A 23,999-nucleotide genomic window follows, 5' to 3' on the forward strand; every position below is an offset into this window, starting at 1 on the left:
GTTTGAGATGCTGATACTAGAAAATTGCCAGAGACACCAGTCACCTAGATTAACCATTGGCCATGTCATGTTTTGAAACATTAGTGGGTATCATCAGATGAGAAAGCCTTTCGTAAACTAGCTTCAGGTGAAGATCAGAGGCTGATCCTTCTGCATACAGGATGTAAAAACATACCATTTTTTCCTGGATGGTCTTTGGTACGTCCTCCCAAATCTAAAGATAACAAGGATTGTCATAACGAAATTACAGCCAAGTCTTTCTGGCACAGGTGAAGGCACGGTAACTTCCGGTCATACGTCCAAAATGTCCGATCGTTATGGACAGTGCTCCCTACCACAATTCACAACACTACAACAGAAAGATACCGACAACAAATACCAGAATGGACGACATCATACCTTGACTAGAGTCACGCAACATTCCATTTCCCATTAAGATCGCCAAAACGGTCTAACAACAAACAGCGGTCCGTGATTTATTCATGCGGGCAATGTATGAAATTATACAGTATAGCTTGGTAAAAGTCAGTTCATAATTTATGGTTGGGTGTGTGGGTGTGTGCGGACTTTATAAAGACGCGTGTACAATGTAAATTATATTTATGTACAAAATTGCTGACACACTACTACATGTATGCAAGATTGAGTACCGCATGTTCTTAAAAGAAAATGGGTAACCCCCCTTAAAATCACCGCCCAACTCACTCCTAGCTATATATTATGAACGGTCTATTAGTCTATTAGTGTTGTTGTATGAGAGAAACCTGATGAAGTGAGAAGTGATGTAAAAACTGTACACAAAGTTTAGCTGTATCTATATATAGATCGTGATATCAGAGACTGGGTATTTCCAGGGTTGAGACGTGCGGTCAAAGGGTTCTGTTGTCAAAGGGCTTGTTGTGATTTACACGCTGTGTTTATAACCACTGTGAAATATATCGGTGAAGGACACCATGCATGCACTGTAATCGTGTAAAGTGTTTACAAGCATGCAACACGTGACCTCTAAAGTGTAACAGAGGTTACAATAGTTCCAACGAAGTTAATAATAAATATATATTAAATAAAACTCTGACGCCATATTTCAACATGTGCATACCTTAGACACGTCAACTTTTCATCACAGTTGTCTCAAGTTATTCAGTCAACATTTCTTTTTGTGGAGCACTGTGCAATGCAATACCCTCTAAAAACTGATTGATAATTCTTGTCTACAATGACATGCTAGATGACAGCTATGTTGACTCACTCAACGATGAGCAAATAGGTGACCCGTCTTTAATGTGTAACCCTAGCTCACATGACATGAGCTCCGCACACTCAGAAACTGGAAAGCTTGCAGCACATTAAAGTGAGTGAGATTTTTTTAGCAATATTCCAGCAATATTACGACGAAGGACTGGATGTGGGAATATGGGTCATCGACATGGCGAGCGAATGTTTTAGGCTATACCCACCGCCCATCTGCACATTTAAAAGCCGTATACCTGGAACCAATGCCATCGTCAGATATTGTCAACATACTGACACGCGATAGCAAGGGTAATATGTGTCACGAAATCATTCGCATGCAGAAAGAGATAAGCACAACCAAATGTATTGAAACTGTCGTGATAATAACGAGTTATGTTACAGCAAACATGTATGCATGTAAACTACAAAGTATGTGCCCTTGGCATGTAGCAGGAAGACATGACAGTTCGTCAGTGTGTATTGAATCCATATCACATGCAAGCAAAAGCAACAGGGAGCAGCAGACTAGACTGAATCAGATGTTACGGTTAAACTACAATGGACCGGACGATGTGAAACACAGATACAGACAATGTTGCCCTTAATACAAACCTATATCACAGCTAAGCGTGTATGGATGATATCAAAGTAGGCAATAAGATTACAATTACCAAGAAAACATTAACGGTGGAAACAACTAGGGCACACCCACGCACGCACCCACGCACGCACCCACGCACGCACCCACGCACGCACGCACACACACCTGTGGGCATGGTGGAGTTTGATTCGCTCGCATATATTTTGCTCTCTTATGCGCCACCCTGCATGGGCTACATTTGGACTATGCATAGTCTCACGTGTCCATGAACAGAACAAGACATGAAGTGAGTGAGTGAGTGTGTTTAGTTTTACGTCGCACTTAGCAATATTCCAGCTATATGGCGACGGTCTGTAAATAATCGAGTCTGGACCAGACAATCCAGTGATCAACAACATGAGCATCGATCTGCGCAATTGGGAACCGATGACATGTGTCAACCAAGTCAGTTAGTCTGACCACCCGATCCCGTTAGTCGCCTCTTACGACAAGCATAGTCACCTTTTATGGCAAGCATGGGTTGCTGAAGGCCTATTCTACCCCGGGACCTTCACGGGTCACATGAAGACATATGAGTGTTGTTGGTGGTGGTGCTGTTGTCACTGCATGTACACTTTGGATCGTTTGTTTGGGCAGCACAAGAAACTCAAACCCTTCTTATTTTACATACAGTGCATTTCCCCGTGATGGGTTCATGCAACAAGGAGTAAATGTGTATGTTTTGGGACAAGGACAATACGACCCTGAACACCCCGTCCATTCACATTGTTTGTATTAGTTCGTCATATGTGATCCCAATAGTTCTCATTGTATTCATTGATGTATTACGTAAAATCCTTGCGATAATGGGTACACTACTGACTGCCTGTATTGCCAAGAAGAAGTCTGCACACAGTGTTGACTCCAACACTTTTACACCTGGTTACAGGTGGGCTCGATCCCGTCACCTCAACCTCACTGGATCACTAGCCTGGCGCTTTAGCCAGCTCGCCCCCTCCATCATTCATTGAGGCAACGTGTACATGCCTTATTAAAACATAAAACAGTTACTCTTTTTAGTTTCTTTGTATGTGCTAGAGAGATACCTTCCCGATTTGGGAAGCCCTGAACGAACTATACACAAACATTACCTGTATTCATGTGTAGGTTGGAATTTCATGCAACAAGGAGTAAATCTACAAGGAGTAGGTTGGAATTTCCGCCGTTGACATGTGGGCTAAAGCTCAAGTATTTTTATCTAAAGCTATTCATCTTATCGGTCAACTTGACACAACACAGGCTGATCTACCCTGAGTATGCTGACATATATGCCAGTCGTTTGCTTTCAACAAAATACATTCATCGATCAGTGAGTTAACGCTCACATGGACACAGAGACAGATTCCCTTGGGTATTTATGCATGGATGTATGTACGTGTGTGAGGGGTGGGAGTGGTGTGTGTGTGTGCCCGCTCGTGCGTGTGTGTGTGCGTGTGCGTGTGTGTGTGAATAATTAATAGGTAACGTATGTATGGTCAGTCACACGTTTGCGTTGGAACGTTAAGCATCCATCCACTTTACATCGCCTGGATTGTTACCTGGAAGGTAGCAGCAGGATACACATCTGTTTTCATAATAATGACACATAAGTTCACTTGTGGGGCTTCAATTCAAGTGTATATTTTTTAATTTCGTTGAGAAAACAGCAGACATATTATGTACATGTCATAATGAAAGAACGCAAGCGTGATCACAGACCGCAGACCGCAAAAAATAAGAAACTCGACACGAGTACACCTGTGATTTGTATAACTATCTAGCTGGGCGGTGAATTTATCACTGGATCCGGGCACCTGTCAGCAAAATGTGGACCTCCCCTCGACAGGTGTCAAAGCGCCCTATGTCATTTTATGTGTTGTGTTTATGTATGTGAAATATATCCATGATATTACGGTCACCATGCACCGTAATCGTGTAAAGTGTTTACGAAAATACACCAGATAGAAGTACACTGATATCACGCACGGCTTCAACCGACTTCAACTGGAATCACCCAACGACGTAGTTTCGCCGTCCTAGTCACAACAACATTACATACGTTGATCAATTTATGTGTAGCGGATTCTTTGTACTTAGATATTTTATACCTCAATTAACCAAAAAATGCTGTCAACAACTCCTTATAATTTAGACTCACAACCACAACAAAATGCGAAGAAGATTATGACAATGTTTTGAAAATAGTTCTCTTTACTCATGAAGTTTCCACCAATGTTTTTCAGCGAAGACGCCACTTATATGAAGTTCAAAACAAGCGAAGAAGATTAATATAATAATGTTTTGAACAGATATCTCTCTACTCCCGACATGGTTTATGCTACCCGGCACCCATCTTTACCATTGGCCCCCTAATTAGGTCTCCCGAAATTTACGTTTAAATAGCTTTCCCGGGACGTTTGAAAATTAGATTTTAGCCCTCCCGGCACGACACCGCCACAACATGTTTTTGCTTAATGACAAAATGTCAAAATGGACACATTTTTTTGCGATCTAAATACGATCACTAGCGAAGGGATGCATTTGTGACGTGACATTGATAAGATCATACTAACATTCTTCCAAATTTTGAATCAAAAATGATTCCCAAGCCCAATACCATCAAGCAAAACTAAAAGAGTAAACAAAACAAGGCAGTATGAGAGAAATCTAATAGTATATGCCGAGTAAAGAATCAGAACAAACAGAAGTCTAAAACAATGTCATGGGTTAACTAAATTAACACTCTAGACTTGCAAACGGGAAGAAACAAGAGCACAATATAATACACTGGGGGATTTCTTGGTGACATTTGGTTCACAACGATTATATACACAGTTAATTAACGTGTAACATTGTATTCCTTTTAGGATTTCCTTTTGTAGTAAAATGTAAGCATTATCATACAACATTTCTCTCAATTTTGGGTCGTACGGAAATTTCAATTTCTGACGTGATGCGAGGCTTCTCGAGTTGCCAATAGCTGGATTTGAATGAAACAGTTGAGCATAATGTATACAAATTATTCGTGTTAAGTATGCCCTTTGGGGAACGTCATTTTGTCAATGAAGTTCATTTTATTCTTACAATAATCTCAGCCAGATATCATTTTGTGCAAACGGATGGCTACTGTAGCCGAACCCAGTGTCGCTATCTCATAGGTATCTGTAAAAAAGATACAGTTTTATGCCACTGGCAAGGCACGTTAAATAAGTTTGCATTGTTATTGCTAAAGCATATAGTCCACTAAATGTATTTGTGTACAGTGTAAGATGGCTAAATGCTAATGCACTGGTAACTTTCAATGTTCAAGGATGCTGCTCAGGTGATGAACTGCTGACACCATCGCAAATGTTGTTGCTTTAATCTCTGCCATTTGGTTGCAGCCACTCGTTAATTCTGCAAAAACAAATGAAACCAGAAACAATATACTGAGAAAAGGGGATCAGATAAAATCAGGGATCACGCCAAACAAAACAGACTTGAGCTATTGTTTTCAGTTTAGATGAAGAAGTATGCCGTGCACTGTCACTTGCCTAACAACGTCTGGGCGTATATCTCATCAAGTTAAGTCATTTAGATATCATTCTCAAGGATAGATGCGATCCTTTATTGTTTTCCTTCAGAATATTTTTGTACCATATAAATAGGTTATTTAAACCTGATGTTTATTTATAAAAAGTAAAGATAAGTTTTTTTCTGTCCTCAAGAATAAATAGAATTGTGAGATGCACTTTCCCTTGGACTACTATTTTTATCGTACATGCTTCACTAGGTTCGATTTTAAAATCGTTACAAAATTAAATGAAATGTATTTATAGACGCAAGAGACAGGTATGCTGACCTTTCATATCTGGTTGGTAGGTTGCATAGGTGACCCGCTGATCGAGACACTGGGGGCCCGTCCATCCGATCTCGCACTTTCTGCAGTTGCCCGAAGTCTGGTCACAGTCAAGACATCTGTACGGGCATGTCGTCTTGCATGTGTTGCCGTGGAATCCACTGACGCAACCATTTTCACATTGTCCTGTCATGCTACAAGTAGTGTTCACGCAGTTCATCGAACACTCAGACTGGCAGTCAGGGCCGTAAAGTCCTGCTTTGCAAATTAGGCACGGTGCTGAGTACTGACTGCATTTCATGCAGCCAGCGCCACATCTCTCTGTGCAGGCCGCTCCTGTCCAACCGTCCTTGCAGCCACCAGTGCAGCGGTCAGACATGTGTTTATTCAGACAGTTAATATGTTTATCACATTTAGGTCCATGCCACCCTTCCATACAATCAAATATGCAAACACCGTCCACCTGGTAACAAGCCTTCTTCTCACATCCTTGACCACAAGACGTGTTACACGTGGGCCCCCACCATCCTTCAGTACATCCTTCCAGACACTTGCCGCTGGTCCGGTCACAGTACCTCTCGTTGCCGTAGCTCACACGACAGTTACTGGGGCAGAGTGTGTCACACCCCTCGGTGTATCGTCCAGGAAGACACTGACGACACCGTCCTGTGTGCTTATGGCAGCCCCCCAACCAGCAACTGATACAGGGGAGTTCACACTGGGAGCCCCAGTATCCATACAAACACTCCTCGCATGTCCCACTTTGACACGAGCTACATCTTGATTCATCGCAGACCTTAGCACTGGTTCCACCTGGAAGCACCAGATAAAAAAAACCAACATCTTCAACTAAATGTATATTAAACATTCAAACCGTACACACTCAATTCAATTGCTAAACAACTCAATCTTTGAGAATCGACTCAAAGACTTACGACTGAGTTTATTTTCCGGACACAATGCCAACAAATCATCTGTTTAGTATATTTCAAGGACACACAATTTTGTACTGGATGAGTTTAATTCCTGTATGTAGACAATTTTCCTCAATGTAGGTATTGGATCAACTTCCCTGTCAATACCCGTGAAGGTCCGGGGTAGAATAGGCCACGCTTGCCATAAAAGGCGACTATGCTTGTCGTAAGAGGCTCGACTATTTACAGACCGCCGCCATATAGCTGGAATATTGCTGGGTGCGGCGTAAAACCTAAGTCACTCACTCACTTTCCTGTTAAAGCTAAGATACACTTACAGCAGACAAGCAGAATCACCAGCACAGTGAAGAGTGCATGCTGAAATGATACACGTGTTATGAAAAGAATCAGTGATTTCCTTGATTCAGGTGATACATGATACAAGAGAACTAAGACCCAATATGCATTTTACCAATAACATGATAGTGGCCAAGGTAGGCAAATAAACCAGGAAAATAAGTTACCTTGAGACTGTTCAATAATAACAATGAGTTACATTTCACCCACAGCTCTTAGAAGTCAAGGGGAACAATTACACTGTGTCACACCGTAAATATATCGCGTCCCTGACAACTACCGTGTTGACAGATCAGCACAACCCGAAGCATTGCTAGTAACTACAGGTAAGGTAACAATGATTGACCGTTGTGATATCTCTACAGACATGTACCTTATACATCTTGTAATATGCAGGCATTTCGGGTCTCACTCTTTGAGTTTGTTCTGCACAAAACAAAGTACATGACATTATCATAAAATCTGTAATTAAATAAACAGGTCGGAAGAGATACATGCAGCATCATTTATAATCTTGCCCTAACGCAGGTCATATATTATATTCCAGAAACAAGAACAAATGTTTTAGTGTGCACTATAAACAGATCCATTTTCTCAACTCACAGATATCCCACGTTCCTCAAGCGACGTACGAGGGGGTATGCTGTCACGGCCGTTTCAGCATCATTGTAGTTATATCACGGCGAGGTACCCCAGAGATGAGCTTTACACATTGCAACCATGCGGAAATCAAACCTGGATTCCATCGCCCACTGATCAAACAAGAAAACATCATCATTAAACATGATTGTACTTTGAAATGAGGAAACATCATCATAAAACATTGTACAATGTAAACACTAAACGTTGGCCACATACATACAAGAACAACAAATATTACTAGTTAATAGAAATGTACGTCATTTTAGATCTACACATTTTACCTGCAATATTCTATAAATGATGCCAATAGTCAGTGAGTACTTGAACCTCGAGATAACCCACCTATCCCCGACGTGCAGTGAAAATATTGATATCTGCAACCGCTGTGCCTGCACATGACTTGTAAACTTAAGATTACTGGTCACATTACAAATCTCTACACACCTACGTATGTTTACGTTGTTGAATACGTGGTAGTGTTGTACACGCACCTGTAAGGGAGAGTATAGAAAACTGGCGCCTTCGTTGCATATTGTCAACACAACATATTCCCATGCAATGGCAAATGTTTATACGTGATGTTGTACCCTTAAATGCGCAATGGTTTTAAGTGCACAGAAATCATTAATATTCATCAGTGGGAGGAGCTTATGTGATTGCGTCACATTCACAGCACAGTATCTTCCGGTGAACTAACGGAGGGAGTGAACGATACACTGATACGAGTGATACAGTCCGACAGCTACAATATCCACGTGAGGTGTGTGTAAACATGAAGTATGTGTGCCGTGTATTCAATGTAATGTTCTTTCTTAAAGCTTCCGGCAGTGACAGAGTTCAAGTGAGACTGTTTTGAAGTCATCTCGAGAACAACCACGGTAGCCAGTAGCCACTGCGATCGAAACATTGACAAGTCATAACTTTTTCCCAACAATCTAGCCTAACTCATTAACAACTCTTCATAACCAACTAAATATGTACACAATGTATATAAACATACATATTGCCAGCTCTGCTTAAGCTATCCCCACCTAATTTAACATTGAGAAAACGTTCTTAGAGAACCGTTTATATAACTTTGATAATTATGTGTTTCAGTATGTTAGGATACATTTTAAGAAACATGTTGGGGGAAAAGGGATAAAATTCTATCCCCAGGGTAGCCAAGGATGGGAACAAATATTTATTGAGGTCATCTGTAGCTGTCCTAAAGTACTCAAAAAAGCCTTGAATACAAAATGAAGTTTCGGACCCTCCCTCCACCCTCTTGGCTGCTTCTGGCTGATGCTTCTTTTGATTTCTTTTGATTACGTGGAGATCTGGCAATATGTGTGTATATATACATTGTATAATTATTTAGTTGTTTGTTTGTCAAGAGTTGTAACTGTGTTTAGTCAGACTGTTAAGTCAGAATTGAGCAAAGACATGTCAACGTTCTGACAGCAATGCTACTGCAGTACGCGGTGGCTGATCTGGAGGTGACTTGAAAAAATATCTCGCTTGAACTCCGTCACTGTCGGAAGCTTTAATAAAGCACATTATACTGAATACACGGCACACATACTTTCTGTTTATATATACCTCACGTGGATATTGTAGCTGTCGCACTGTATAAGGCGATGACAGACGATGAAGCGTGTTCGTTCACTCCCTCCATTAGTTTGGCGGAAGATGCTGTGCTGTGAATGTGATGCCGTCACATAAGCTCCGCCCACTGATGAATATTAATACTTTCTGTGCACTTAAGGGCACCACACTGCGTGTCATGAAATCATTCACATGCAGAAAGAGATCAACACAAATCATGCTTTTCAGATTGTCGTTATAATGAAGAGTTATGTTCAGGCAAACACGTTTTCGGCTTTATGTTGTGACAATTGCTCAAGGTCTAACATTCAGGTAAACTACAAGCTATGTGCCTTTGACCTATAGCGGGAAGTAGTCGACAGCTCGTCAGTATGTATGATAATGTTCACAATGATAATGTGATAATGATATACTCTTCAAAAAAAAGTAGGGGATCTTCATTTTTTATTTACGATTAAAAATATTTAGGAGATTTATCGGAGTCAATCAATGTTACAGTCCGTTTGGTTCCATTTGAGACCGATAAATTGCTCACTAACACAAAATATAATAATTGCAACAAAGCCAAATTTTGCACAGACACATGAAATCGACAGACCAACTCTGATGATGCGTCTCATAATTTGGGACACCCGAATAAGAGGGTTGTTTAACAAACGATCATTTACTCGTCACCTTTGACTATTTTGTAAGAGAGGGGTTGGGGAGGGGGTGGGGGGGGGGGCACTTGCTCGTAGAAGAGTCAAGTAATCAACAAGTGTGTGCTGTGAAAATGGGGTCATCTCAAAAGCCGATCTAGTTACCACTTGAGATTTTCAATGGGAGTCAGTGTTGCCACCTTCAGAAAGCGCTGTTGTCCAAATCGGTGTTGCTGTCATCAGAGTCTACCTTGATGACGACTGGCTTGATGGTGGCATGGTCCAGTCCACTTTGTTCCCAATAATGCCTTTCTATTTCATTCTCAACTTTCTCAACGTACTTTTGCCATGTTTCCTGCGTGATGGTGTCTATTGTATATCCCGAAGTTTGAATGTGCAGGCACCCGTGGCGAGTCACCTCCTCGTGGTGGGTGCTGGGTAATGCTAAGAGCTCGCCGACACCCCTGTAGTGGACCCGGGAGGATATTTGGTCCACTAACCCGTTTGCCGTGGGTTGAGTCCCTGTGTCGGCGGAGGAGGGGATCCTGGTGGTTGAGGGCAATAGGAGCTTGCAACCGTGTTCCTGTTGCTCAATACACCACTTTGGCCCTGACTTCGCCTAGACGGGTGGTCGCATGGGCCCGGTTCGACCAATCGGCTGGTCATGCCAAGCCCTGTGCATGGGGTATTATTTTATTTATCAATGCACATAAATCATTTGGAATTGTTGTAAATTTGGTCTTGGCTTTATAATCTAAAACATTTTTGAATTTGAAATATGTTGTTCTGTAATTTGCCTAGAGTCCTATGCCAGAAGGCGGTGGCTCATGGGCCAATCTGGTAGAATTATTAATCTTTTAATTTTTCTGCTGGAGTATATCATCCGGGTATCCTTGGTGCTGCAAGCTGGAGGTCCGCTTGCTTTAGCATTGTCCTTGTGATACTCCGTGGTGGGTGGGGAGCTCGGATGATGAACCATATTACACTAACCATGGCTTACGAAATACCACTTAAAAATACAAAACGTCCACTTGATATTGATCCCGTTGATCCTGACCACAGACCATCTGCATCGATTGAATATTGGCCACGTTTCATTGTGATTGAGACACCTGACAAGACGCCATTAAAACTGAACCCCTTTGCTGTGTCCAAGGGTATTCAAGGTACTGCTGGGGAGGTGAAAAACATTAGACGCTTGCGTTCGAGTGACCTGCTAGTTGAATGTGGGAAAAAGCAACAAGCAACGAACCTCATGAACATGAAATCTTTCGTGGGCATTCCGGTCACGGTCTCTGCTCACAAGACCTTGAATACAAGTAAAGGTATCGTGAGAGATTGTGATTGATTGTTGGATGATATGTCGGAACTTGATATAGGATCTGAAATGAAGGATCAAGGTGTGCTCTATGTCAAGCGCTTTTCAACGCGGAGAAACAACGAAACCATCAAAACGAATACGTACCTGTTTACTTTTTCATCTCCGAATGCACCCAAATCAGTGAAGTCAGGCTACAGTAACATTCCAGTTGATACCTACATCCCCAACCCGCTCAGGTGTTTTAAATGCCAGAAATATGGACACGGTGTAAATACTTGCACATAGTCTGTTGTGTGTGCTCACTGTGGTGAGAAGACACACACAACAGAAGATTGTGACAGTGATTATAAAAAATGCACCAACTGCTCAGGCGACCATTCGCAGTGTCCTATTTGGAAAGAGCAAATGGAGATCAATAAAATATAATTTACACAAAATATCTCCTTTTCTGAGGCCAAAAACTGGTAAAGAGATCTGAACTTTCAGAAAGTTGTGCTACAGTAGCAAAAACATCTTGGGGTCTAGTTCTAAAACAACGTCAACCACAGGCTGTCAAACTACCTTGACATGGGTTAATTGCGACTCTCCACAGCATTTGTGCACTGCTATATCATCAAAGATTGAGGAATCACTTCCTACTACCTCAAAGACTTCTTCTGATCACAAATCAGCATCTCAGTCACACTCAAAGTCTCAATCTACAGCTGATAGTCAACAAACGGTGAAAAGTAAACCGAAGCCAAAGCCTGACGCTTCAAAACAACAAAGTGGCAGAGCTCCTAAAGGATCACAAAATAAAATTCAATTGTACAATAAGCATGGGTCTCTTGAAGATATGGACGTTTCTGAAAACGTCCATTCTAGGGCACATAGCTTGTCGCCCTCGAAAAGAGTGCGGGGTAGATCCCCAATAAATCCCCCCAAAAGATAGTTTATTCCAATAATATACAGTGGAACTGCAGAGGATTGAGGACTAATTTACATGAATTACAGCTATTAGTCCAAGATTTTACACCTTCAGCGATATGTCTCCAAGAGACATATTTAAAACAAACAGATACATTTGACCTTCGTCATTTTGATGCATATCATTGTTTTTCACCTCCGGGTTATAGAGCCACTGGCGGGTCATCCGTTCTAGTCAGACAGAACATTATTCAAAGCCCTGTTTCACTAAATACTAATATGCTAGCTGTTCCTGTGAGAATTACTTTACATGTAGCTTTTACGCTATGCTCACTCTATATTTCGCCGTCTTTGACATTTGCCAAACCTGATCTTCAAGCCCTGTATGACCAACTCCCGAAGCCCTGTATTATAATGGGAGATTTAAATGGGCATAACCCACTCTGGGGTAGTATAACTACAAACACTAAAGGTAAGTTGTTGCAGGACTTTTGTTCTGACAATGATTTATGTATTTATAATGATGGTTCCAGCACATATTTACACCCTGGGACAGGGACCTATTCTGCTCTTGACTTGTCATTGACAAATTCAGAACTACTAAATGAATTCGAATGGTCAGTCCACGATGATCTCTGTGGAAGTGACCATTTTCCTACTGTATTAAAAGCTGTAAGTCCATCTGATGTTCCTCCATCATCAAGACGACATTTTAAAAAGGCTAACTGGGCTTTATATGAAGCACTGTGTGCTGAAAAACTTAAACCCGAGTGTTTTATTGACGTTCCTGATGCTATTCAATGTTTTTCTGCTGAACTGAATTCCATAGCTGATGAGTGTATACCAAAGTCCTCTGCAGTTCCACATATTCGAAAACCATGGTTCAACGATGAGTGCAAACAAGCTAGGAAGGCAAGGAAAAAAGCAGAACATTATTTCCGTCGCCATCCTATGGTGCATAATTTAAATACATTTAAATTTTTAAATGCTAAAGCACGACGTACTTTTAAACAGAACAAACGCCAATCTTGGCAAAATTATGTATCCAAAATACATTCTCGGACACCCATGTCCAAAGTATGGAACATGGTCCAGAAAATTAAAGGTAAGGGTACTAAATCGGCTGTTCATCATCTTAAACATGGAGATCAGTTACTTACAGATAAATCAGATATTGCGAATAAACTGGGTGAAACCCTCGCTAAACACTCTTCCTCTTCTAATTATGTATCTAAATTCCAGCAGTATCAAAAACAACAAGAAAAGAAAACTATTAATTTCAATTCTGATAATGGGGAAGAGTATAATGAAACATTTTCTATTCATGAACTCCATACTGCTCTTGATCAAGGTCATGACACTGCTACTGGAGCTGATAACATTATCAACTCCTGAAGCACTTACCAGAATCCTGTCTAGAGACGCTCTTATGCATTGTTGATAATATTTGGACTTCAGGTTAATTTCCGTCTTCATGGCATGACGCTATAGTAGTACCAATACCTAAACCTGGACGTGATCATAAGGACCCATCTAATTATCGTCCGATTTCGTTAACTAGCTGTGTTTGCAAGACCATGGAGCTCATGATAAATAATCGACTAGTTTGGTACTTGGACACAAATAATCTTATAACTGATATACAGTGTGGTTTCCGCAAAAACAGAAGTACTGTCGATCACTTAGTGCGTTTAGAATCATTTGTTAAAAATGCACTAATTAATAAACAACATGCTGTGTCTATCTTTTTTGATCTTGAGAAAGCATATGACACAACCTGGAAATATGGCATTTTAAGAGATTTACATGATTTCGGTTTGCGAGGTCGTTTGCCTCAATTCATAGCCAACTTTTTAAAAAAAACATTTCAAGTCCGTGTGGGTTCTACCCTGTCTGATCATCACAATCAGGATCAGGGTGTTCCGCAAGGCAGTATTTTGTCAGATACTCTTTTTAGCATCAAGATCAACAGTCTATCTAAAGTTTTAAACGATTTAATAGGTGGATCTTTATTTGTGGATGATTTTAATATTTCGTGTCGTGGTAAAAATATGCGTACTATTGAACGGCAACTGCAACTGTGTTTAAACAAAATAGATAAATGGTGTCTTGAAAACGGCTTCAAATTTTCTAAATCAAAAACCAATTGTATACACTTCTGTCGTAAATACAAACCCCATAAAGACCCAGAACTATATCTCAGTGGTACTCAAATCAAAGTGGTCAAGGAGGCCAAGTTCTTGGGACTTATTTTCGACTCACATTGGACCTTTTTGCCGCATATTAAATCCCTTAAAGCCAAATGCCTGAAGGCACTCGATTTATTAAAGGTTGTTTCAAATTCACAATGGGGAGGGGATCAAACTACCCTCCTTCACTTATATAGATCACTCGTGCGATCTAAACTTGATTACGGCTCCATCGTATATGGCGGAGCTTGTCAAAGCAACCTAAAACTACTTGATCCTGTTCACCACCTAGGCCTAAGACTGTCTCGGTTCTTTTAGAACCTCTCCTATTGACAGTCTATATGTCGAAGCTGATGAGCCTTCTCTCAACTTACGTCGTATCAAACTATCTTTACAATACATTACAAAATTAGCATCTAGTGAGTCTAATCCCGCATTTAATTGTGTCTTTAATCCTCTCTATGAGGATTTGTATAACAAAACGTCTTCCCTTCTTCCACCTCTTGGGCTCAGAATTAAGCCATTTCTTGCTGCTTCTAGCATTGAGCTGGAAAATATAGCTCCCTCCCGTCTTCTTTCTTCTCCTCCTTGGCAGTTGGTTAGGCCACAAGTTGACCTAACATTAAGTACATTTAAAAAATCAGAAACCAATCAATTACAGTATAAACAAGAATATAACCAATTGAAACATAAATATAGCAATTATAAATCCTTATTTACAGATGGGTCCAACCAAGGACGATGGCACAGTTGCTTGTGCCACTGTCATTGGATCCAGAACAATATCTTCTAGATTACCAGATAATAGTTCTATTTTTACAGCTGAAGCTAACGCCTTATTAACAGCTCTTAAATATATTCAAAGACACTCTAAACGTAAACAATATATAATTTATTCAGACTCTCTTTCTTGTCTTCAGGCTATTAAAAATATTTCTTGTAAACATCCACTTTTAATAGAAATTATTGAATTGTATAATGATCTTGCTACTGGCCAATACGACATCGTCTTCTGTTGGTTACCCAGCCACGTAGGCATTTCTGGTAACACACTGGCTGACCTTGCTGCTAAAGCAGCACTCAACAAATCTGTGACGCCTCTTCTTATTCCATATTCAGATTACAAAGCTTGCATTAGATCTTATATCCGTGACCTGATGCACAAGAAGTGGGACACCCAAGTAGGTATAAATAAATTACATGAAATAAAACCTTATACTGGTTACACCTACTTGGGTCGTCAGTCCAGATTTGAAGAGGTTATTTTAAGACGATGTCGTATTGGCCACACAAGATATACCCATAAATATTTGCTTAAAGGTGAGGATCCTCCATTTTGCATCCCTTGTGATGAGAGAACCACGGTCAAGCATATCCTGCTTGACTGTGTTGAATTCTCCATCACAAGGGATAAATATTTTAATGTAAAAACAATGTCAGATCTTTTTAACACAGTTAGTGCTCATTTAATTATTGGATTTTTAAAAGAAATTGATTTCATGAATGAATTCTGATTATTATGTTCTGTAGATAGTTGCATTTAAATTATTGGTAGTTTAGATGAGTAACTGGAATTGTTGATGGCTGTACCCTCAAAGGGGGTTGAAGTATTGTAAAAGTATTGTCCTCCTGAGAGGGTACGTAAGTCCACAAACAGTAAATTTAAGTCTATCAGGTTTTTAATCGTAGTATTCATGTTCTTTTAATTTTGGCTAAATTTTCGTACAATCGCCAGTAGCTGAAGGGATGGTGTAAATCCAACTAGGGTCCATGTAGGAAGCAAAGGTACTGTAAGTCCCCATGGTCCCTAGTGAGGTGATCTACCTTCTGTTGTTGGCGATCTATAGTCTGTTTTTTATATTGTATTGTCTAAATAGTGCTATTAGTTTTAACTTTCCATGCTAGTTTTAATTGAAATTGTGATATTCTACTTGTTTTACTGTCCTTCGTTGACAGATTTTACCACATACATATATTTCATGTAAATGTTCTCGTCACGATATGGCTGAGATAATGCCGATGTGACGTAAAATATTAACTCACTCACTCACTCACTTGAATGTGCACTTCCTTGTAACCATAGTTATTTGGAATGTAGTCATTTTTGAAAGATGATTGGTGTATGGCATGTAATTTAATGCCCCGTCTCCATGTAGTTGATCATCCATAAAGTTGTGGCATCTTTATACTAGCAAATTCTAAAATGCCACTGAAACAAATAATTTAATGGTTTGTTGTAAATCTATATACTCTTCTAAACAAGTAGGGAAACTTCAGGGTTTTGTTGTTGTTTCGTTTTTGTTTTTTGCTTTTATGTTGTTTTGGTTATTTGTTTGTTCGTTTGTTCGTTGTTTTGTTCTTAGTTTTTTGTTTTGTTTTGTTTTTTTCCTTTTTTATCTTTTGCTTTTTTGTTGGGGGGGGGGGGGGTTGTTGTTTGTTTTTGTTGTTTTTTTTGTTTACGATTAAAAATATTAAGAGACTTATCGGAGTCAATCAATGTTGATATGATAGTATGGAATGTTTTGAGAGTGCGTCACCATTTGCACTTCCTTACAACCATAGCTATTTGAAATGTAGTCGTTTTTGAAAGATGATTGGTGTATGGCATGTAATTTGCATGTGTACGATTTTCATTTTAAAATAAACGACTAGAAACAAACACTAACAAATGTGTGATGCAAGATGAGTGTCAAAATTAATGTTCTAGGTGATTTCTCGGCCTTCTTGAAAAAACGTCAAAATCAAGAATGGGACCCCATGCACGTGTATGGGGCTACTGCGTTGTCCACGTGCATATCATGCGTTATGTTTAGGGGTGGTAATACAGGGAGATGGTGGTGCGTTCATGGGATGTCTGTCCTTGAAACGTTTGCTAACGTGTACACTTCCTCTCCAAATTGAAAGTTCATTATCCCCTACTCTTTCTTGAAGAGTGTATATAAACCAGAAGGGTGCCTCTCACTATATGTTAGACATGACGTCATTTCCCGGAATAACCGCATTTGAGGTTTTTGTTTGCTCTCAGGTTTTACATTTTGTAACTAAGACCTATTTCCCGGTTTTACGTTTTGTAGGTAAGACCTCTTCCCAGGTTTTACTTTTCCTAATTCTTTATCAAAATCAACATTCAAATTCAGATGATCTGTGAGATTTTTAAGTCAGTGGAAACATATATTCAAATATCAAGTTTAAAAGGGCAAATGTTTTCCCCAGCAGGAATGAAACTGCATCTGTCAAGTCAATATCTGCCTCTGCTTCTTTTAACTTACCTCACATCTTATTTATAGTTAGGCCTACTGTCACAGCATTGATTATACTGGCGCTTCAGTTACTGTTATGTAGCTTCATTACATGACCATCTGATTATCCATCACTGACGGGTTGTGTGTATAATAAAGCACTCCTCGGGGTTGCACTTTATCCTACACATGACTCACAATGAAAGCAAGGAATTCCACAGTTATTTCAAGCGTCCCAAGGTTGTTGGACAGAATCTGACACTTGAGGTTTGATTTTGTTGACCGCTTAACAGTCGCCCAAAGGTGTTTAGAGAGACTCAAGGTAGCGAGGTGCTGAATTTGTAATGAGGCCAACTATCTACTCCATCAAAGTTCTGCCACGTTAGGTGATGATCGTAATTTCGTTATACTTGTCTATATTCGTGGTGAACTGCCTGTGAAAGTCTGTACGATCTCTGTGGTATTTCGGGTATTTCTGCGAGCAGTAACACCCTTTCATTTCTATTTCACAACTTTAAAGGTACAACCGAGAATGCTGTTTCTAAGAAGAATCCAATAAGCACCATACGACTCACAAAATTCAAGGCCTCAGTAAAGCGTTCAACCGTCTTAAACACATGTGCGGGACATGTCGGCTATTTGCCGATTTCATGTCTCAGTAACTTAAGTTTTCCTTTGTGCAATTCATTATTTTGACCATATGTTTTGTCTTTTCCAGTGAACGGCTTGCCTTAGCATGTAATTGTGGGTTTGGAGATCTATTCCTCGCAGTATGGAGTTTAAATACATAAACGTCTTTATAAAAAGACACAACCATAACCAAGTATACAGTCTCAAGACTGAGACATACAAAACCACACCCGGCGGCTACATCATTTATTCATACACAAGGACTGTCTATAAAGACAATTCTACAGCAATATGAACATTAAATGAATGCGATAGACGGGAGCAAAATACCCTAGAAAACATGTAACAAAAGCCACACAACAATTAAAAGTTAAAGATATGGATGCAAGAAAACTGTACAATTGGGGTGTCTTTCAGAACAAAAGTACCTCAATGAGCTTCTCAAACACAGTATCAGTATCAGTTGACCGCATGACGCATCTGTATAACGTTATGGATCTGTGTGCAATAAGACTACACGAGTTGCCTCCCATTCTTCCACCACCAAATTATGTTCTCCTCATACACAATACCGGGTGTGTCGTGCTGTAGTTGCTGGGCCTACACAATGCGAGCGAACTCTATTCAGGATGCAGTAATGGTCATTTCAAATTTTGAAAATAATGATTTTCGGGGTGAGTAAGTGAGTGAGTGATAAGTATCAGTTTTACGCCGTACCCAGCAATATTCCAGGTATATGCCGCCGGTCTGTAAATAACAGCGTCTGGGCCAAACAATTCAGTGATCAACAGTATGAACATCGATCTACGGGATACGATGACATGTGTCCATCTTCGTTTTCAATATACAGAATGTTAATGTCACGATTAGCTTCTTATATGTCATGGCACTTTTGGCATTACAGACGTATATATGTCATGGCACTTTTGGCATTACAGACGTATATATGTCATGGCACTTTTGGTATTACAGACGTATATATGTCATGGCTACTGTGGATTTTTGATTATATAATTAGCCTTGGGAATTAAAGGTTCGTTCAGATAAGGTTTCAAGGTTTGTTATGTTCAAATGATGTTGCTATGACAATCTCTCATAACCTACTATCAGTATGATTTCTCCAGAAGGTATGCACCACGCTAAGTTTTTCAATTCAATATTATCAACTTTGAAGACGTTTCAAGATTTGGGAAAGATATTTCATACAAAGTAGAAAAACACATGCAAATATTGAATTACACAAAACAATTTGAATATGTCAGACTATAATAATTATTACATGTAATCGAGTTATTCGTATAAATGATAGAATGTTACAGCCAGCTATATGTGTCGCTAAGTTTCTAAAAGTCAGTGTAATCAAGACATGGGTCACTGGCAACAGGATACAGGTATCCACGAGGGCCTGAAGCACAAGTAGCTTTACTTTCATACGCGGCGTATTCCATCAGGCAACAAGCTTCTTCCATGAGTGTCTGGTCCTCTTGTTCAGGAATTGTATCTGCTTGTAGATTCCCACGTCCTTCCTGAGGTCTAACATCATTTGTCCATGAACTGTCCGACTCGTTCCATCTCCAGTCCAATACTGGCAAGGATCTAGCCCCCCTGTAGGGATGGTTTGAACATATGCAAATGTCCAGCCATGTGCTCTCTTGACCGTGCAGTGTCACACACAGCAACTGGGGAACGAGGGAGTTGACCATGGCAATGGCAATGGGTGGATTTGAATGACACAGTTTAACATGATGAAGGCATTCCTCGAATGTAACACAAATTATTCATGTTAAATATGTCCTTTCTTAAATGCCATTGTGTCAAGCATGGTTGTTTGCTTCTCACGATAACATCAGCCAGTTATCATTTTGTGCAAATTGATGGCGATTGTGGTCAAACTATCTCGGATAAAGCTATAGTGTTGTGCCACTGGCAAGACAAATCACATCAGTTTGCATTGTTATTGTTAAAAAACATATAACCCATTATATTCATGTGTATACCTGGTAACATCCTTTTAAAATGCTAATACACTGGCAACTTTTAACGTTCAAGGATGCTGCTCAGGTGATGAACTGCTGACACCATCACAAATGTTGTTACTTTAACCCCTGCCACTTGGTTGCAGCCACTCGTTAATTCTGCAAAAACAATCGAAACCACAAAGAAATATACTGAAGAAAACCCAATACAAAAGACTTGAGTCATTGTTTACTCTGTCATCTGTCTGGCAACGTCTGGGCATACATCTATTGCAATCAAGTCATTTAGATACGGGGGGTAAGATAAACGAATCAATTTCAGTAAAAGGAAATTCCAAGTTAACATGTTTGAGATTGTGTATGTATTCTTAAGCTTGTCAACGAAGACTATCAATATACAAACCTCTTGTGAATAAATACAAGGACTCTTGTTGTTTTAACACATGATTTATTGCCCACAAAACACGGCAGTTACAGTAAGTTTTGGTGGTTACCCAGTGATGTTCAGGTCGATGTTGCTGCTGTGACAGCACTCCACAAATCTGTGACACCACTTCTTATTCCATACTCTGATTGTAGAGATGTCATTAGATCTTATATGGATCTTAGATCTTATTGGGTTGTCAGTCCAGATCTGAAGAGCTCATCATGACTGTTCTCAAAGATATTGTTTTCCTCTAGTATATTTTGGTAAATCGGTAATTTGAACATAATGTTTATTTTTGAAATGTAAATATAAGTTTTTCTGTCCTCAAGAACAGTAATAGATTTGTGAGATACCCTTTCCCGTCGACAACTATCTTCATCGCACATTCTTCACTAGGTTCGATTTTAAAATCTTCACAAAATTGAATGAAATATATTTATACGACGTGTTAGAAACGGTTTACTGACCTTTCATATCTAGTTGGTAAGTTGCATAGGGGACCGGCTGATCGAGACACTGGAGGCCCGTCCATCCAATCTCGCACCTTTTGCATTTGCCCGAAGTCTGGTCACAGTCAAGACATCTGTACGGACATGTCATCTCGCATGTATAGCCGTGGAATCCACTGACGCAACCATTTTCACACTGTCCTGCCATGTCACAAGTAGTGTTCACGCAGTTCGCCGAACACTCAGACCGACAATCAGGACCGTAGAGTCCTGCTTTGCAAATAAGGCACGATGCTGAGTACTGACTGCATTTCATGCAGCCAGCGCCACATCTCTCTGTGCAGACCGCTCCTGTCCAACCGTCCTTGCAGCCACCAGTGCAGCGGTCAGACATGTGTTTATTCAGACAGTTAATATGTTTATCACATTTAGGTCCATGCCACCCTTCCATACAATCAAATATGCAAACACCGTCCACCTGGTAACAAACCGTCTTCTCACATCCTTGACCACAAGACGTGTTACACATGGGCCCCCACCATCCTTCAGTACACCCTTCCAGACACTTGCCGCTGGTCCGGTCACAGTACCTCTCGTTGTCGTAGCTCACACGACAGTTACTGGGGCAGAGTGTGTCACACCCCTCGGTGTATCGTCCAGGAAGACACTGACGACACCGTCCTGTGTGTTTATGACAGTCCCCCAACCAGCAATTGATACAGGCGTGTTCACACTGGGAGCCCCAGTATCCATACAAACACTCCTCGCATGTGCCACTTTGACACGAACTACATCTTGATTCAACGCAGACCTTAGCACTGGATCCAGCTGGAAGCATCAGATACAACAACATCTTCAACCGAATGTGTATTAAACATTCAAACCGCACAGACATTCATTTGCTAAACAACTCGAATCTTGGAGAATCGAATTAGGGACCTCCCACTGTGTTTGCTGCCAACAAATCATTTGTTTAGTAAATTTCAAGGACACACTTTTTTTTTCACTGGATCAATTTGATTCCTGTATGTAAGCAATGTTCCTCAATGTACCTGCTGGATCAACGTCCCTGTCAATACCCGTGAAGGTCCGGGGTACAATAGTCTTCACAAACCCATGCTTGCCATGAAAGGTGACTATTATTGTCGTAAGAGGCGAGTAACGGAATTGGGTTTTCAGTCTCGTTGACACGTGTCATCGGTTCCTAGTTGCGTCGATCACTGGATTGTCTGGTCCAGACTCAATTATTTACAGACCGCCGCTACATAGCTGGAATATTCCAGCGTAAATCTTAACTCACTCACTTTCCAGTCAAAGCTAGGATACACTTACAGCAAACCTGCTGAATCACCAGCACAGTGAAGAGTGCACGCTGAAATGATACACGTGTTATGAAAAGAATCAGTGATTTCCTTGATTCAGGTGATACATGAAACAAGAGAACTAAGACCCAATATATATTTTTACCAATAGCACGTGACTGGCCAAGGTAGGCAAATAAACCAGGAAAATGGGTTACGTTGAGACTGTTCAACAATAACAATGAGTTGTATTTAACCCATAGCTCTTAGAAGTAAAGTCAATTACACTGGGTCACGCCGTCAATATATCGCGTCCCTAACAACTACTGTGTTAGTGTGTGACAGATCAGCACAACCCGAGGCATTTCTTGTATGTACAGGTACAGGTAACAATAATATATAATTGTGATATATCAACTCGCATGTACCTTATACATCTTGTAATATGCAGGCATTTCGGGTCTCACACTTTGAGTTGGGTCTGCATAAAACAAAGTACATGACATTTTTATAAAATCTGTAATAAAATAAACAGGTCGGAAGAGATACATGCAGCATCATTTATAAGTTTGCTCTAACGCAGATCATATATGCCAGAAACAAAAACAAACGTTTGAAATTTTACTGTGCACTATAAACAGGTCCATTTTCTCAACTCACAGATATCCCACGCTCCTCAAGCGATGTCTTCCTCCGGTGTCTAAATCCCCGGGGGTTGAAACTAATATCCCAAGTGACAATACGAGGGGTTTGCCTTCACGGCAGTTGCAGCTGCAGCATCACTCTACTAGTTATATCCCGGTTAGATATCCCAGAGATGAGCTTCACACACTGCAACCATGCAGAAATCAAACCTGGATCTTAAGAGAGACTATTCCATCGCCCACTGATCAAACAAGAAAACATCATCATTAAACATGATTGTACTTTGAAATGAGAAAACATCATCATAAAACATTGTACAATGTAAACACTAAACCTTGTCCACATACATACAAGAACAACAAATATTACTAGTTGACAGAAATGTACGTCATATTTGATCTACACATTTTACCTGCAATGTTCTATAAATGATGCCAGTAGTCAGTACTTGAACCTCGAGATTGCCCAACATATGCTCACGCGCAGTTAGAGGAAAATATTGACAAATGCAGTCGCTGTGCAAAACCAGCTTACGTCACACCAGCGTTACATAAGTGTGCCTGTACATGTTTTGTGGACTTAGATTACTGCTCACATTACAAAAAACTAAACACATCTAGTACGTATACAGGTACACTACAAGTTATGTGCCCCTGACGTATAGCGGGAAATTATCGTCAGCCCGTCAGTATGTATGATAATGTTCACATTGATATTGTGATAAGGATAAACATATGGTCAAAGATCAAGTTTAAAGTTCGAAATTCAATGTTTTCCCCAGCAGGAATGAAATTGCGTCTGTCAGGTTAATATCCGCCACCTGCTTTTCTTGACTTATCTCCTATCTTATTTATAGTTAGTGTCACAGTATTGATTATACTAGCGCTTCAGTTACTGTTATGTAGCGTCATTACATGATCATCCAAATATCCGTCATAGGCGGGTTATATGTATAATAAAGCACTCCTCGGAGTTGTAATTTATTCTACACATGACTCGCGGTTAAAGCAAGGAGTTCCACAGTTATTTCATGCGTGCCAAGGTTGTTGGACGGAATCTGAAATTTGAGGTTTGATATTGTTGTTAAT

The 23,999-nt window shown here is 40.2% G+C and overlaps 2 protein-coding genes across 5 annotated transcripts; both read right to left on the reverse strand.

Moving 5' to 3' along the window:
* Window positions 1-3,463: 3,463 nt before the first annotated feature.
* On the reverse strand, window positions 3,464-11,466 carry LOC137292213 (scavenger receptor class F member 1-like). 4 transcript variants are annotated; one of them, XM_067823783.1, is made up of 6 exons: window positions 7,885-8,022; window positions 7,565-7,713; window positions 7,335-7,387; window positions 6,943-6,982; window positions 5,694-6,503; window positions 3,464-5,248 (listed from the first exon to the last, which is right to left on the reverse strand). In XM_067823783.1, the coding sequence occupies exons 3-6, from the start codon at window positions 7,359-7,361 to the stop codon at window positions 5,151-5,153; spliced, it is 975 nt and encodes a 324-aa protein (XP_067679884.1). In that variant the 5' UTR covers window positions 7,362-7,387; window positions 7,565-7,713; window positions 7,885-8,022; the 3' UTR covers window positions 3,464-5,150. The 4 variants fall into 4 exon arrangements, with proteins under 4 accessions (XP_067679884.1, XP_067679882.1, XP_067679885.1 ...); XM_067823781.1 differs by lacking the exon at window positions 7,885-8,022 and adding an exon at window positions 8,095-9,269 and having other exon boundaries at window positions 3,467-5,248; XM_067823784.1 differs by lacking the exon at window positions 7,885-8,022 and adding an exon at window positions 11,294-11,466 and having other exon boundaries at window positions 3,468-5,248.
* Window positions 11,467-18,346: 6,880 nt separating this feature from the next.
* LOC137291187 (scavenger receptor class F member 2-like) lies at window positions 18,347-23,469 on the reverse strand. Its single transcript, XM_067822475.1, has 6 exons — window positions 23,324-23,469; window positions 22,927-23,097; window positions 22,695-22,747; window positions 22,298-22,337; window positions 20,984-21,793; window positions 18,347-20,248 (listed from the first exon to the last, which is right to left on the reverse strand). Exons 3-6 carry the CDS (start codon window positions 22,719-22,721, stop codon window positions 20,151-20,153), a joined length of 975 nt encoding a protein of 324 aa, XP_067678576.1. The 5' UTR covers window positions 22,722-22,747; window positions 22,927-23,097; window positions 23,324-23,469; the 3' UTR covers window positions 18,347-20,150.
* Between the last annotated feature and the right edge of the window lie 530 nt (window positions 23,470-23,999).

This window comes from Haliotis asinina, chromosome 7, assembly GCF_037392515.1.
Source record: "Haliotis asinina isolate JCU_RB_2024 chromosome 7, JCU_Hal_asi_v2, whole genome shotgun sequence".
Classification (NCBI taxonomy): domain Eukaryota; kingdom Metazoa; phylum Mollusca; class Gastropoda; order Lepetellida; family Haliotidae; genus Haliotis; species Haliotis asinina.

Coding starts and splice junctions, on each gene's coding strand:
- LOC137292213 (XM_067823783.1), bottom strand. CDS start 7,361: ATGCCTGCATATTACAAGATGTATAAG. Junction 6,504..6,942: donor GGTGATTCTGCTTGTCTGCT/GTAAGTGTATCT, acceptor TGGTGCTTCCAG/GTGGAACCAGTGCTAAGGTC. Junction 5,249..5,693: donor CTACCAACCAGATATGAAAG/GTCAGCATACCT, acceptor TTGTTTTTGCAG/AATTAACGAGTGGCTGCAAC.
- LOC137291187 (XM_067822475.1), bottom strand. CDS start 22,721: ATGCCTGCATATTACAAGATGTATAAG. Junction 22,338..22,694: donor CATATTACAAGATGTATAAG/GTACATGCGAGT, acceptor GTATCATTTCAG/CGTGCACTCTTCACTGTGCT. Junction 20,249..20,983: donor TTACCAACTAGATATGAAAG/GTCAGTAAACCG, acceptor TTGTTTTTGCAG/AATTAACGAGTGGCTGCAAC.